This window comes from Tamandua tetradactyla, chromosome 18 (genome assembly GCF_023851605.1).
Source record: "Tamandua tetradactyla isolate mTamTet1 chromosome 18, mTamTet1.pri, whole genome shotgun sequence".
Classification (NCBI taxonomy): Eukaryota; Metazoa; Chordata; class Mammalia; order Pilosa; family Myrmecophagidae; genus Tamandua; species Tamandua tetradactyla.
In genome coordinates, this window is record NC_135344.1 from 72,128,761 (window position 1) to 72,145,782 (window position 17,022).

The 17,022-nt window shown below is 39.9% G+C and overlaps 1 protein-coding gene across 5 annotated transcripts in view; it reads left to right on the top strand.

The window, feature by feature from the left end:
• MTCL1 (microtubule crosslinking factor 1) overlaps positions 1-17,022 on the top strand; it is a 140,588-nt gene that overhangs the window by 11,819 nt on the left and 111,747 nt on the right. For all 5 annotated transcript variants that reach the window (XM_077135955.1, XM_077135956.1, XM_077135959.1 and 2 more), the window contains exon 3: positions 293-451. In XM_077135955.1, coding sequence (XP_076992070.1) covers positions 293-451 — 159 coding nt within the window. The remainder of the gene's footprint in view (positions 1-292; positions 452-17,022) is intronic.

Sequence of the window (17,022 nt, forward strand, 5' to 3'; positions counted from 1 at the left end):
ATCACTTAAGACTTGTGGGCCTTGGCTGAAGTGGTTTTCTTTGGTGACTTTCTATAAGGGAGCAGGGTTACCCAAAGCGGCGTTTTAATCTAGAGGGAAGCCATATTTTCCCTTATAACATGGTACTCACAGTCTAAAATAATACCCTCCTCCTTTAAAAATAGGTTTATTAAATATTGCCAAGGTCTTTGCTGTTTGGTTTAAGCCCTATGAAGTATTGTGTCTCTGAAATTGTTTGGATGCGTGCAAAGGGCTTCTCATCCCAGCAGTCCCTCTCTGTGCCTTGATGCAGGTAGCCAAAGACGTGTCTGTCAGATTGCACCATGAGCTTGAGGCCGTGGAGGAAAAGCGTGTTAAAGCAGAGGATGAAAACGAAGCTCTCCGACAGCAAGTGATTGAAGTGGAGATATCCAAGCAGGCCCTCCAAAATGAGCTGGAGAGGCTGAAAGAGGTAATCCAGGAGTGCGTGGGGAGATCTCACGGGGGTTTAGCTGTTAGGAACGTGGGCTCCGGCATCTTGTTCTTACCTCCATCTAAAGCAGGGGTCAAGTGATGGCCTGTGTGAATGGCCCATGAGCTAAGGATGGGTTTTCACATGTTTATAGCATCGTAAAAAACAAAACAAAACACATAAGAGGAAAAGAGATGGTAAGTAGGACTGTATGTGGTCCAGAAAACGTCAGGTATTTACTGTCTGGTCCTTTACAGGAGGAAACCTGTGTTGAACCTAGTCTAAGCTGCTTTTAATAATTTCCATTCAGATAAACTGGCCATTAATTCCTTTTACACCCTAGTGAGGTGTATTATTACGAGAACACAAAATTAAGCAGTAGCTTTTCTCTTGTCTTCTCTTCCAGACAGCTGGAAAATATGTTATGGTTATCTATTAAAGCTGAGTAAACAGAAATCTGTAAGCCTACCTGTATATATTATTCAGCTAATATAATTTAAATATGGATTTCTCTTATTTTAGAGAGTGAATGTGTTCTAGTGAAGCTGACTAGAAAATGAATATGTATCTTTTTCGTTTGCATATAGTAATGCAAATCCTGTTTTCTGTTGATTTTCTTATAAGGTTGAAGCTGAATGTTTTCTTGGAAAATGTCCCCTGTATTGATTAAATTAAAAACAACTGGGAAGGGATTTGGATGATGGCTAAAGTCAGCATATTATCTAAGAGCTCCAAATGTCACTTAGCCATCACCCATCCATCCAGTTCAGTGTGGCACACACACGTAACAAACAAGTAAACTACCACAGTCACAAGTGCTGCTCCGGCTCTGCCCCCACCCCCAGCTGCACTGGCCTCCTGGCAGCTCCGTTTTTGCACTAAGGTTCCCTCTGCCTATAACACTCCCTGCAGATGCTCACACACCTTGGAGTACCCCCTTCCTCCTGGGTCTTAGTGGAAGCCTCACTCAGCAACCCTTCCCTCACTGCTCTGATTGAAGGGGATCCCCTGTCTCCACCTGGCCATCCCTGTTTGCTGTTTCATCCGACATGCTATGTTTTTTTATTAAATTCCTTGTACGTCGACACTTCTCTGAAAGTGCTCTGGCTGTTATTTAATTGCCTGTCTATCGTTAGTCTTCCCTCACTAACATGCTGTGAAATGCACACTGCGTGAGGGCAGTCGTCTGTCTGGTTCTCCGTGGAGCATGTGTCCTAGAGCCCCTTGCTCCCATGTCAGCTCTCGCTGATGGAGGGCGAGCGAAGGGCGAGCACAGCTGCGGGGATTGCAGCTGAGGGACCCAGCAAGCCTGCAGGGAAGGGATTGGGCTCTGAGAATACTCTTTATTCTTGACCCACCTTTGCCCATTCACTTACACTGTATTTGTCTGCAGAGGGATTTCTCCTCTCATCATGGACATGTACAATTTCTGGTACTTTACTTCCCTTTCTTCGCTTACGTCTAAGTTTGCTACAAGTGATGGCTTAATGATTTCTTTTCTTAAAACTTCCAGTTCAGGTTTAACCTTGAGGGTATAGAAAACAATTTCAAAGTACATTTTATATTGTGTGCGTGTCTGTGTAGATATATAAATATATGTGTAAGTATATATATTTTAAAGCAAGCAAAGATTATTTTGCATATATTTAAGCGGATTTGTATAGCACTTTGCATCAAGCCACAAATGACTCTTTGGGTGAAGAAATGGTTTCTTTTGCCCTTGATAGTCAAAGCAAGATGAGCGGTGATGCCGGGATCTTCAGAGCTGTGCTTGTTGGCTCAGGGTGGATGTGGAAAGGAAAACCTGAGAAGAATTGCTTAATTGGGATGAGAGAAGCATTTTACTTCCAGGCTGCAGTCGTACTGGTGGGGCTGCATATTACACAAACTTTTAAGCTAGTTGTAAAACTGACAGGAGTCTCAGGAAGCCTAGATGCAGGTATTTTATACTGGAAGCAGAGAATGTTAGAACCAAGTGATAGGAAGGGTCAAAGGTGGCGGACAAGGTACTTATTGGAAAATGCCAGCTGTTGTCTCCACGAATGGGTTCTTTCTGGAAAATCCAGAACAAAATACGCTCTGACTTTGGCCCTGGGGTGAGTATGTTTTCTTTATTCTGAGCTTTGCTCTTTATTGTTCACCTCTGAAGTCTTGGAACTTCTCAAGTTTTGTGTTTCTTGTGCTCAGAGGACTGCGAAACAGCATTTCCCTGCCTCTTCAGCTCTAGTCCACCTGCTGGGTCTTCTTTCTTAAGCTCCAGGCTGCATTTTCAGCTGCCTGGTTGATATCTCTGATAGGAAATTTTTCTGGCATTTCAGACTCAGTATGTGTCCCAAAACAGGTTTATCTGTCACGCTCTGCCTCTGCCAGACCTGCATCTCCTTCCGTCTTTATGATAATGGTGCACTGTCCTTCTAGTTCCCAGGCTCAGAAGATTGCACTTATCCTCAACTCCCTTGCTCCCTGCCTTCAGTTGCTTGCTAAATATTTTAGGATCTGTTTTTGCAGTATTAAAAATTTCTCACTAATGCGTAATACAACACGGATGAACCTCAAAGATACTATGCTAGGTGAAAAAAACCAGGCACAAAAAAGGCCAAGCACATACTGTATGATTCCATTTTATGACCTATCCGAACAGGTACACCCATAGACTGGAAAGCAGACCAGCGGTTGTCGGGGGCTGGAGAGATGGGGCATGGGCGTGACTGCTTAATCAGTGCTAGATTACCTTTCAGCATGATGAAAATGTTTTGGAAGTAGATAGAGGTGATATTTGCACAATATTGTGAATGTGCTATATATGTCGATAAATTGTTCACCTTTAAATGGTTAATTTTATGCTATGGGAATTTCAGCTCAATGAAACCTTTTTTCTCTGTTCTATCTATACTGAATGCTTGAGGGATGGCAAAGTGCAGTCATCACAGTAAAGGCATATGCGGTTTCTAGGTTGCCCCTTTTCTGTTCTGTCCTCTACATCCCCTAAGTTCTGACAGTGTCACTCTTTTCTGACACGTGCCTTGGCTCCCAGTTGCCTGGTTCGCTAGCCTGGCCCAGAGGATCTTTACTGCCTGACCCATCCCTGTCTCCCAGCTGTGTCCCACCCACCCCCTGCTGCTCCCTCTGCCTCCATCCCATGCCAGTGAGTGACCCTGGAGTGAAAGGAAAGAACAATTCAGAAGGATGATAGAAACTAATAGAGGCGTGTCCTTGCGTCCCTGGAAAAGTCACTTTTTACATTGATAACTGGGCTGGCTGTATTCATTCACCTGGTACTGTCCCTTCTGGCCAGCCTGCAGCCTTCCTGTGCTTGTCCACTCCATCTGTCCATGTGCCCCAAGCATCCACACACCCCTCCACTTGTTCATAGGTCAAAATAGTCTCAAGTCTATTATTTTTTTTGGTACCTTACTTCTAGTTCTCAGCTCCACCTAATGTGGAGTATCTCAAAAGGTTGAAAATGGTTAACTTAGTTTAGTTCCAAATACTTTTCACTCAGCAATATTTCATTCTACTAAAAGGGTTTTTCCCTTTGAGTGTCAGTTGCACAAATGATGATTAGCCAAGTTAATTGGCACTTGCAAGGAACAGAGACCTGCGAGAGGCTGCTGTAGTTGGCTGGGTTGTTGCAAGGAACCACGGGGTGGGGGTGGGGGCGGGAGTGGAGGTGGGGGTGGGGGTGGGGGTGGTGGGCAATTAACAGTCAAGTAGCACTCATGGAATTGGAGCATCTTTCATCACCATTTGGGAGAAGAATGCGTATGCTCTCATTTTGGGGTAAAGAACTTTAGTTTAAAATCTTAGATGGTTTTCAAACTTTAGTCACAGCCCACAGTAAAAAGTATATTTTGTATCATCACTCAATTTACAAAAATAAATAGAAATTGCGCAGAACAGTGCTCATCTTTGTCATATGGGCTGAACTCAGATATTTCTAATTCAACCTCGTTTTTTTAATGATGGTTATAGTCCACTAGATTGATTTATAGCCCATTAACGGATCCTGGTGATTTGGGAAAAAACATGTATTCGATGGTTTAATTGTGTTGCTCAAATTTTCGATTTCCTTTATAGTTTTGTTTTGTCTACTAAGTACATCAATTTATGTGATCATCACTCATTATGATTGTGCATTGTAAATTTCTTCTTGTAATCTATCAAATTTTGCTTTATTTGTTTTGAGGCTGCATTTTGAAATGCCTACAGATAAAGTACTATTATGACTTTGTGATGAATTGTTTCCTTACTGTTTGATAATGACTCTCTTTATCTTATTTATTATTTTTTGGCTTAAAGTTCTCTTTGCTTTTAATATCTAAAACAAATTTATTTGGGTTAATATTTGCCTGGTGTAGCTTATCTGTGATTCCTTTAGCTTCTGTTTTTCTATGTCATTAGGAAATCTGAGAATCTCTTTTTTAAAACTTGTACGTTCAATCCATTTATAATTATTGTGATTATTGATGCATTTGAATTTATTTGTATCATGCATTTTATGCTTTTTCCTTTCTCTTTTATGTTGCCTTTTCTTTGATTTTTTAATTCTCATCTTCCCTCTGTTGGTTAGGAAGTCGTACATTCTATTTCTGCTCTTTTAATAATTACTCATAGTTTTTAACATGTGTGTTTGACTTAAGATCTAAATTAATCATTATTTCTATTCTGAATATACAAGCATTCTAGAAAGCTTCAACTCTAGTTAACTATTATCTTATTATCTAGTACTTTAGTTTCATCTTTTAAAAATTCCTACTCTCAAGTTGACTAATAGTCGAAGCTTTAGATTCATCAACAGTTTTACCAATTTATTTACTTCTTGTTATTCCTACCTTCAGGTTTAATTTCCTTCTTTCTGCATATTAATATATCTTTTAGTATTTTCTCGAAAGGTGTTGTTATTGGGAAACGTTTTTTTTTTTTCATATTCAGTCTTGAAAGATAACTGAGGTGGGCATAGAATTCTAATACTGAAGATGGTAATTATATTATCATTTGGCTCTATTTTGTTTTTGAGAGATAATGCTGTTAGGATGATTGCCATTTTTTTGTAGATAGTCCATCTTTACTTGCTGGTTACTTGTATGATTTTCTCTTTGTGTATTCTCTAGTTTCCATCAGATATATCTAGGTTTATTTTTGTTTATTTTGCTTAACATACATTGTAAATATGAGTGCTTTTTGATGAAAACTAGAAAATTTGTATTCTTTGAATGGTATTCAAGAATGAATTTATCTCTTTGAATAGTGTTTCCTCCCTATTCTCTGTGTTTCTTCCAGAATTCCTATTAGCCTTATGTGGCACTTTATTATGTTGACCTTCTTTTTCTATCCTCCATATCACTTGACTGTTCTTTTTTGTTTTGTTTTATTTATTTATTTTCCTTTTTTTTCCACATGGGCAGGCACCAGAAATCAAACCTGGGTCTCTGGCATGGCAGGTGAGAATTCTGCCTGCTGAGCCACCGTCGGACCACCCTGTTTTATTTTTCTCTCTATGCTTCATTCTGGGTAATTTCTCTAGCTCTTGTCCATGATACTAATTCTTCTCTTTTGTAAAGGAAGAGCATTGTATTTTTATTTATCCATTAAGTTTTTCATTTCAATGAGTTTGCCTTACATTTCAAGAATTTTTTTTAAACAGTTTTTTTTTTAAGAGTGTTATTGTTTCCTCCTCATCTCTAGTTTCCCTTTAAAGCCTTGAGATATTTTAAACAGTCATAGTTTCAGCTTGTTCTGTTATCTCAAGTTCTTGTTAGTACTAGTCCTTCTCTGTATCAGACCTGGACTCTCCCTCACGATGGAATTTATTATGAGCTCATCTGGAGTGGGAATTCTTGGAGGTCTGTTGAAGTGTCCTCTTGTAAAGTTTTTGTACTGTCTTTTCTAGAGGCTTCAGTTGTATCACTGGTCCAGACATAGTTTTAATTTGTGGTTTGTGGACTTCTGCTCCAAATAGGTCAGGTCAGCCGGGACGTCAGACTTCCGTGTGGCTTAGGGCAGGGTATTTTCTTCAAAGCCGATTTTGTCCACACTCAGAGCCCTAAGCAGAAGCTTACCCACCCACTGCCTGAGTGTTTGTGCTCTCATTGGGGTACTTCTTTTCGATGGGTTGGATGGATGTGTGCGTTGAAGCTTCTTCTTGAGCCCCTGACAGTGAGGGCCAATTTGGGGGTCTGGTAATTCCAACTATTTCCCCCATGTCCTACATACCCTGTGCTGCTGCTCTGACTTTCAATTCTTTCTTCATTTCTGGCACTCAATTTCCCTTGAAAATTCGTCTACACATTAAATTTTCATTTGTTATCACTTACCTAGCATTTCTAGCTGGTTTTGGGGGGCGGGGTCATGAGAGCTCAGCGTGTTATATTGCCACAACCAAATGTGGCCTGTCAGGGTTCAGCTGAAGCTTGGTGGTAGCTGTTCAGGACCCACAGACAACTCCAGTTTTCTTACAGGTCATTCCTTTGTTTCCTTCTCCTGTGCTACTCACCAGCTTATCTCAGGGCCTTTTAAACTCATGGCTTCTATACTGTCTTTTCTCTGGGCATCTTTCTACTTTTTTCTCAACTATTGTGCAAGGACTTTTCTCTGAGTCATCACATTCAGACTATCAGGTGGCCGTAAAGCCTGGAAGCATAAAATGTTCAAATGTAATAAAACATTTATTGTTACTATGCTACAGGACAATAAAATAATAATATTTTTTCTAGACTTTATGCCTCATCCCCTCCCCACCCTGTGGGAAAGGACTTGCTTGGGTCAACCAGTGAAGACATCTGGGGACAGGGTTCTCGGGCCTGGGTGCCAGTGGCTGTCTTTGGGTGTTATTGGCCCAGTCCACAGTGGACATGGTAAGGGGGTCATGTGGTACAAAGCAGACATCCTGTGTGTTGGTTTGGCAGGCTTTCTAGGTCACCGCGGAAGAAAGAGAGTGACATCCAGATTCGTTTGCTAGTCACGATAAGTGGCAGATTTGGGGGGATCTAACTCAAGCCAGAGAACATGAAGTGGGGAGACATCTGATGTCCTAAATCATATCACAGTTCCGTGGCTTGCTATGTTAGTTATGAGCTGAAATGGGATGGGAAGTGAGAGGGTGAAGAATTAGTGTTGTCTGCTTACACCTTTACCCAAATGCTGAAACATAAAGAGAGTCTGGAATGTATGCATGTATGTGTGTGCATGTGTGTGAACATGTGTACATGTATATATGTGCACGTGTGTTCATGAGTGCGAACACGTGTACATGTATAGGTGTGCGTGCATGTGCACATGTGTGTGCATGTGTGATGTGCATTTGGGTATGCATGTGTATGTGTGTATGTGTGCACACATGTGCACGTGCATTTATATGTGCATGTGTATGAGTGTGCATGTGTATGTTTAGTGGCTGGTGTCTGGAAGGAAATTAGCTTCTTTGCTGCTGCAGGTACGAGCTTTATTTTGTCTTTTGTCTAGTGGAGGAGAGCAGGGACCAAGATTGGACTAGAACTGAGTCAACCAAGAGAAAAAAAATCAGGCTGGGAAATCCAGAGTTCAGAGGCCAGAGGATTGTTCAGCAAGTGCTGAAAGACCTGTCATAAATATTTTTCAGTGCTTAAGCTGGAAGTGGGGCATTTTGGTGGCTGGAAAGCAAGGGGGTGTGTTTTCAGTTAAACAACCGTAAATAGTACTAATAGCTGATTCACACTGTTGCCTGAGAAGATACAGTGGAGAGCATCGCCATCTGTTCTGGCCACTCGCAAACCATTTCTTGTCAAATCAAGGTTTACTAAGGTCTTGTGCTGGGCCGGTGAGGGTGCTGTGGGCGCTTGCTGGTGCCGCACTGCCTTGCAGAGCCCTCTCCGTGGCCACATGCAGGGGCAGGACCGCTTTTACCTGCTTCCTCACCGTGTGCAGTGGCTACTAGAGGAGGGAACGGGCTGGCCAGGTTCAGGTGTCTTTAGTTTTTCCTTTCTTAGGCTTATGCTCCTTAAGCAATTGTCATTAGGGTCTGTAGTCAGAGGAGCATTTTATGACCACATTGTGTGATTGTTGTGCTGTTGGGAGACAAGGAAATAGTGGTGAGGAAAAAGGAGGGGGAAGGGAAGCTGAGCACAGCATGGGTGCATGTGAGGCTGGAAGGCGGAACTGGATTTGTCAGCTCGCTTCTGGACGGTGTCAAGGTGTGGAAGGCCAAAACTCCATGCCTCGGGACTTCACTTGCTGATGAGTCACAGTGCTGGAGAGGAGTTAGCCAAACCTTCTTTTTTTTTCTGCATGGGTAGGCACTGGGTCTCCGGCATGGCAGGTGAGAACTCTGCCTGCTGAGCCACCATGGCCTGCCCTAGCCAAACCTTCTTGATAGGAGGAAACCAAGGTCTTTAAATGAGACAGCCTGTTAGGGCCAGACCTGGGGCCCTACCTCCCAGCCAGCCCTCGTCTACTCTTTCCCCAGATCTTTGCTGTAGATGTGCTGCCTCCTGTGTTTTTAGGTTTAGAAGGAAGAGGCTGGTTATGAGGATTCGAGCACACTGGTATCTCTGGAGCCAGCTGAGTGAGGCTTTTTTTAGGGGAAGGGGCTGGTTATGTGGGCACCAGAGAGGAATGTGTCTCTCTCCACATTCCTTGTTCTGAAGGGCTGTAGGAGATGGCACCAGGGTCTCTCTTTGACCCATTCACACTTCTCTATAAAATTAATGTCTACTTTTAGAAGTATTTATGAAGCTATTTCTTTTATCCCTAAGGAGGAAATTAAAGGAGGAAGGAGGGTAGGATTACTGTTGAAGAGTGAGTGCCAGGATCCCGTTGTTGGGGGGCATCCACTCTACCCCGTTTCCCCGAGAAAACTGGCGGGAGGCCCCATGGCCGATCCTGAAGCAGTGACTTTGCTGGGAGCCTTTTCCCGTGGACAGAGCAGTTGTGATCTGTTAATCGTGGAATAGTGCTGGATTAGAAACCAGGAGGCTGTGCCGCTCATCTTGGTTTCATACCAGGAACCTTTGGGTGGGCAGGCAAACTCCCTAATTTCCCTGGGCTTTGGTTTCCCCAGCTGTAAAATGTAGATGTGAGACGGGTTGGCGCTAGGTTTCTGTCCAGCTCTTAGGTTCAGTGGTTCTCCAGTTCACTAAGCCCTCTCTAGGCTGATGACCAAATCTCATGGTGGACACTATGGGCTTTTCTTTTCCTTTCTCTTTCTTTGGTTCAGAAAGAGCTAAAGTGTCAGGAAGAGACATTGCTCCAAATGTCACAGAATGCTGATTTCATCTCTGAGCAATACCAATAAAACTAGAGTGGATAGTATGTTTTTTCCTTTTGAGTATGAAAAACGATGGCTGTTCTTCTGCAGCTCCTCTGCCTGGGTTACTTCCCTTCACTTCTCGGGGACCCCACGCCTTTCAGCCTATACAGGCTGACGAGGGGGCCGTCACAGTCACCTCCTAACGTGCCTCTCTGGCCTCCGTCCCCTGTGCAGGCCACGTCTGGTCTTGTCTCCCTGGGTCTAGTGGCCGAGACCCTCTACAGGGCAGGGCCACTCACCTCCCGTGGGAGCCGTCTGCTCTGGCCTTCTCTAAACCCCTCTCTGTGCTATTCTACTCCCCAGTTCCCACCTCTACCTCCTGAGATCCTGCCCACTCTTTAACACTTTCCCTGAAATGCCACCACCTCATGGTAGCCTTTCTTCGTCACTTCTGAACTCTGAATAGACTTTTTCAGATGATCAAGTGATTACACATTTATTATAGAAGACTTGAAAGATATAGAAAATCAGACAGGGAGAAAGTTCCTGTAACTCTAACTTCCCAGAAAAATGTCTGATTTTTTAATATGAAATTGGAAACAAACTATATATGCATTTGGTGTTGTCATGTTTTTTTGTATTAACCATTTCCGATAGGTGATAGTTCATTGTGATTTTGTTTTTGCTTGCTTGCTTTTTTTTCCATTGCGATTTTAATTTGTATTTTCCCCAGGGGCTATTGATTCTGAACATCTTTTTATGTGCTTATTCTTATTCTTTGATGAAATGTGTCGTCATGTCTTCCCCACTTTCTAATTAGGTTGCTATATATTTTTTTATGTTTTCTTTTTTACTGTAGAGTTTTGACTGTTCTTTATTCTAGGAACTGGTCCTTTGTTGGATATGTGGTTTACAAATATTTTCTTCCACTTTGCGGCTTTCCTTTTCATCCTCTTAACAGGGTCTTTTGCAGGGTAAAGGTTTGTAGATGAAATCCAGATTGTAAATATTTCCCTTTGTGGTATCAGTTCTAAGAACTTTTTGCCTGGCCTTAGATCCCAAAGATATTCTCCCATGGTTTTCCTAAGATTTTTATAGATTGATGTTTATACTCAAGTCTGTGATCCATTTTGAGTTATGTTTTAAAATATTTTTATTGACAAATCTTCACACACACATAGTCCATGCGTGGTGTACAATCAGTGGCTCATAATATCATTACATAGTTGTGTATTCACCACCATGATCTTTTTTTTGAACATTTGCATCACTCCAGAAAAGGAAATAAAAAGAAAAGAGAAAAATTCATACAGCCCATACCCCTTACTCCTCCCTCTCATTGACCACTAGTATTTCCATCTACCCAATTTATTTTACCCCTTACCCCCCTATTATTTATTTATTTATTATCCGTAATTTTTTACTTATCCGTCCATACCCTGGATAAAAGGAGCACCAGACACAAGGTTTTCATAATCACACGGTCACACTGTAAAAGTTGTATCTTCATATAATTGTTTTCAAGAATGAAGGATACTGGAACACAGCTCAACAATTTCAGGTACTTCCCTCTAACCAGTCCAAATACAACTTAAACTAAAAAGGTATATCAACATAATGCATAAAAATAACCTGCAGGGTAACCTCTCGACTCTGAAATCTCTGAACCACTGAAACGTTATTTTGTCTCATTTCTTTCTTGCCCCTTTTGGTGAAGAAGACTTTCTCCATCCCTTGATGCCAGGGATGGGAGTTCTGTTCCTCTTTACCCCTGGGAATCATGTGCCATACAGGGGGGAGGCCAGTGAGTTCACCTGCCAAGTTGTCTTAGAGACAGAGGCCACATCTGAGCAACAAAAGAGGCTTTATAGGGGTGACTCCTAGGCCTAATTTAGTAGGCTTCACCTATCCTTTGCAGGAATATGTTTTATAGGGGTGAACCCCAAGACTGAGGGCTTGGCCTACTGATTTGGTTGTTATCAGTGCTTGCAAGAATATCAGAAATTCTCCAAATAGGAAAGTTAAATATTTCCTCCTTTCCCCCTAGTCCACAAGGGGATTTTGCAAATACTTGTTTATTCAGGACCCAAATTACTCTGGAATACATCAGGACATCACACTAACCTGGACAAACCAACAAAATCTCATACTCTATTCTAGGTTCCACATACTTATGGTGTTCAACTAAACTGACCATACAAGTAAAAATTAGGTAATGCACTACCCAAAATATAAATTTTGCATCAAATAAGCATCTCTCCCTTTAGTCTCACACAGAAGTTGAAGTTTTAAAATATGGATGATACATTTTGAGTTAATTTTTGTATATGACATGAGTCTTAGGTCAGTTGTTTTTTTTCTGCCTATGGATGCTCGATTTCTCCAGTACCATTTGTTGAAAAAGGCTATCTTTCTCCACTGAATTACTTTTGCCCCTTTGTCAAAAATAAGTTGTACATATTTATGTAAACCTATTTCTGGTCTCTGTTCTCTTGTATTGATTTATGTGTCTGTCCCTCTGCAGCACACAGTTTTTATTACTTGTCTGTATATAACACATCCTTCCACTTAACTGTTTTTTCAGAATTGTATTAACTATTAAAGTTCCTTTGCCTTTCCATGTAAAATGTAGATTAAACTTGTCTGTCTCTGAAAAAAAAATCATGCTGGGATTTAAATTGGAATTCTGACAAACTTCAATTTGTGGAGACTTATCTTTATTATGTTGAATCTCTCAGCCATGAACACAGTATAATTCTCCATTTAGATCTTCTTTGATTTCTTTCATCATTGTGGGATGAACTTTAGCATATAAGCCTTGTCCATGTTTTATTAGATTTATACCTAAGTATTTTATTTTTTGAGCAATTATAAATACTGTTGTATTTTTATTTTTGGTGGCTATGTATTCATTGCTACTGTATGAATAGAAATATAATTGATTTGGGGGTGTTTACTTGTGTCATATGACCTTGCTAGGCTCACTCATTAATTTTAAGAGTTATTTTTTATAGATTCTTTGGGATAGTGAGTGTAGACAATTGTGTCCAATGCAAATAGGGATAGTTTTATTTCTTCCTTTTTGATCTGTGTCCTGTTTATCTCCTTTTCTTGCTTTATTGCATGAGCAAGATTTTTCCCACTTGGTTGAAAAGAGTGGTGAGAACAGACGTTACCTTGTTGCTGATCTTAGGGAAAGCACATTCAGATTTTCACTGTCAAGTGTAAAGTTATCTGTAGATTTTTTTCTCATAGATACCCTATATCAATTTAAGGAATTTTCCCTTTATTTTTATTTTTCTGGGAGTTTTTTTTTAATCATGAATGAGGGTCGAATTTTGTCAGTGCTTTCTCTGCATAGCTTGATATGATCACGTGTTTTTTCTTCTTAATGTATTAATATGGTGGATTGCATTGACAATTTTCCAGTACTGAACCAGTCTTCCATTCCTAGAATAAATCTCACTTAGTTATGATGTATAATTCTTTTAATACATTGCTGAATTCTATTTGCTAATATTTTGTTAAGCATTTTTGATTTATGAGGTATATTGGTCTGTAGTTTTATTTTGTACTGGTTTTGCCTGGTTTTGGTATCCGTACAATACTAGATTCACAAAATGACTGGAAGTGTATCTTCCTCTTCTATTTTCTGGAAGACAATGTTTAGAATTGGTGGTAATTTTTCCTTAAATGTTTGATAGAATTTTCCACTGAAACCATCTGGGCCTGGATATTTTGTTTTCAAAATTCAGTTTCCTTAATAGCTTTAGATCTGTTCAAGTTGTTTATTTATATTGAGTGACCTGTGGTAGTTTTATTTTTTGAGGAATTGATTGATCCCTTTTTTCCTAAATTGTCAAATTCATGCGTGTTGAGTTATTTGTACTATTTCTTATTATCCTTTGACATCTGCAGGGTATGTTTCATTCCTGATATTGGTAATTTGTGTCTTCTCCAATTTTCACTTTGACAGTCTTGTTAGAGGCTTGTAAATTTTATGGATCCTTTAAAAGAACTAGTTCTTTGTTTCATCGATTTTTGCTAATGTTTTGCTGTCTTCAGTTTACTGAATTTCTGGTCTGATGTTTATTATTCCTTTCCTTCTGCATGCTTTGGGTTTGTTTTGCTCTTCTTTTTCTAGGTTCTTTAGGTTAGAGTTTAGATTATTGATTTTAGACTTTTCCTCTTTTCTAATGTAAGCATATAGTGCTATGAATATTCCTTTCAGCACTGCTTTAGCTGTGTCCCACAAACTTAGCTAGGATATATTTTCATTTTCATTTAGTTTAGTGTATTTATTTTCCTTGAGGCTTCCTCATTGATTCATGGATTATTTAGAAGTGTGTTGTTTAGTTTCCAAGTATTTGGGGATTTTTCTGTAATCTTTCTGTTATTGATTCCATCATGGTCAAAGCATATCCTTGTGACTTCAATTCTTTTAAATTTGTTGAAGTTTGTTTTATGGTACAGGATATTGGCCCATGTTGAGCACTTAAAAGAAGCGTGTAGTCTGCTGTTTTGGGATGGAGGATTCTATGAATGCCAGTTAGAACCTTTTAGTTGATGGTATTGAGTTCTTTTACATTCTTGATGATTTTCTACATAATTGTTAACATCAATTGTTGAGAAAGGGTATTGAAGTCTCCAATTATATTGTAGACCTATCTGTTTCATCTTTTAGTTTTATCATTTGTTCTTTCATGTATTTTTCTATGAAACTTATTTTTTGGTGCATACACATTTAGGATTGCTGTGCATATCCTAATTAATCTTGTGGATTGATGCTTTTATCATATAATGTCCCCTTTTGTCTCTGGTAATTTTCTTTGTTTTGGAGTCTACTTTATCTGATATTGATATAACCAATTCTGCATTCCTTTGAAAAATGTTTGCATGATATGCCCCCCATCTTTTTACTTTCACCCCACTTTTATTTTTAAATTGGAAGTGAGTTCTAGTAAACCTATATCTGGTCATGTTTTCTTATCCACACCACAGTCTGTTTTTTAAATGGTATATTTGGGCCATTTATATTTAATGTCATTATTGATATATTAGGACTTAGGTTTGTGATTTTACTTTTTTTTCCCTCTGTTTTTCAGTTCTGTTTTCTTTTTCATGCCTTCCTGTAGGCTACTCGACCTTTTTAATAATTCCATTTTGATTTATCTTTATTGTTTTTAAGGGTGTCTCTTTGTTATAACTTTTTTTAGTGATTTCTTTAGGTGTTGCATTATATATACATAACATCTCATTCTCTTGGTGTCATCATTTTATCAGTTTTAGTGAAGTTCAGAAACCTTACCTCCATTTATATCCCTTTACCTCTCCTCCACCTTCACTTATAATTGCTTTAAGTATTTCCTCGTTGTACATTTAGAATCATATCAGATGGTGTTATAATTTTTACTTCAGTTTTCAAACAATTTAGAAAACTCAAGGGAAAAGGAAATCCTATTGAATTTATCTCTGTTTTTGCTTTCTTTATTTCATCCTTCTTGAAGTTTCAAGGTTCCTTCTGTTTCCTTTTTGTTTAGAGAACTTCCTTTAGCCCTTTTTTTCTTAGGATAGGTGTGTGGGTGATACATTCTGTTTGTTTTTGTTCATCTGAAAAAGTCTTCATTTCTCCTTCATTCCTAAAGGATATTTTCACTGAATATAGGATTCTGGTTTAACAGTTCTTTTCTTTCAGCCCTTGAAGGATATAGAGCTTCTTCCATTTTACCTCCTTGGTTCCTGATGAAAAATCCATGTAATTTGAATTGTTTTCCCCCCATAGATAATGTGATGTTTTTCTCTGACTGTTTTAAAGATTTTTTTCCTTGGTGTGGATTTCTTTCTGTTTATTCTGTTTGGGTGGGGTTGACTCAGTTTCTTGCTCTGTGTGTTTATATATCTTGTCAAATTTAGGGAGTTTTCTGTCATTATTTCTTGACTAATTTTTCAGTTCTGCCTTCTTTCTCCTTTCTTTCCAGGACTCCAGTGACACCAGTTTTAGATCTTTTGTTACAGTTGCACAGGTGCCCAAGACTCTGTTCACTTTTCCCCCCAGTCTGTTTTCTCTCTGTTGTTTAGATTATCACTATTGTTCTGTCTTCTAGTTCATCAGTTCTTTCCTGTATTCCCTCTGTTCTCCTGTTGAGCCCATTCACTGAGTTTTTATCTCAATTTTTATATTTTTTTCAGTACAGAATTTCATTTGAATTATTCCTTAGGTCTTCCATTTCTTTGCTAAGACTTTCTATTCTTTATTTGTAATAGTTTACTGAAATACTTTCATTAAGGCTGTTTTAAAACCTTTGTCACATAAATCTAACATCACTTTTATCTTGGTGGTGACGTATATTGTTCTTCTCTTTTATTTGGTTTGGGATCACCTGGTTCTTGCTGCAGCGGGTGGTTTTTGATGGAAATCTGGACATTTTCATATTATCTTATAGGACTCTTATCTTCTGTAAATCTTCTGTTATAACTGTTTTTCTCTTGAACTGTTCTGGCAGGAGAAGGAGGGCACCAGATGGAGGTAGAAGCCACCTCCTTTGACACCTGAGTGGGGGTGCTCTTCACTCCTGCAGGTGGGGTGAGGGTCCTGACTCTTCACCAGGCCTCCTCTGCACTCCTTCAGCCCCAAGCCTAGGAAGTAGGAGGCAAAAAGAAAATGCATGCAGCTCACTCCCTGAACTTATTGTTCCTTGGGTTCTGAGATCCCTAGCTGAGACTTTCAGAGTCTTCCTCTGTTTGCTTTAATGCATAATGTCTGTGGTTTTCAGTTGTATTTAATGAGGAATAGTAAACAGTTTTTCTGTTTCCTTTTCCCGGAAGTGGAAGTCCCTTGTTATTTTATATTAAATTGACTATATTGTGAGCATTTTCTGATATGCTCAGTATACTGCAGCAGTGTGAATTTTAATAGCTACATAAGAACTTTCTTGTTTGAATGCACTGAACTGATCTTAAACAACTCTTTATCATCCTCGTATAAACCAACTGCCATTCAATGCCAATGTTTTATTTGAAAAATAAATCAGATCATGTCACATCCCTGCTGCAAATTCTCCCTTGTGCTGAGAGTAAAACATAAGTTCCTTCCCCTTGCTTCCGCAGCTCTCTCCTGTGGGGCTCTGCCTGTCCCTGTGGCCCTGGCCTCACCCCATCTCTCACCCCCTTCTCACCCCGTGCATCCTCCTAGGCCCCAACTGACCGACCTTCTCGTCCCTCTGAGAGGCCTCTCTGAAAGCCCAACTCTGCGTCAGCCCAGGCTGCTCACTTCTCTGCCTCCACTTCTGCTACCCTGCTCATTTGTCACACTGTCTCCCTCTGGACAGTGTAAAATCCCTATGGCTCC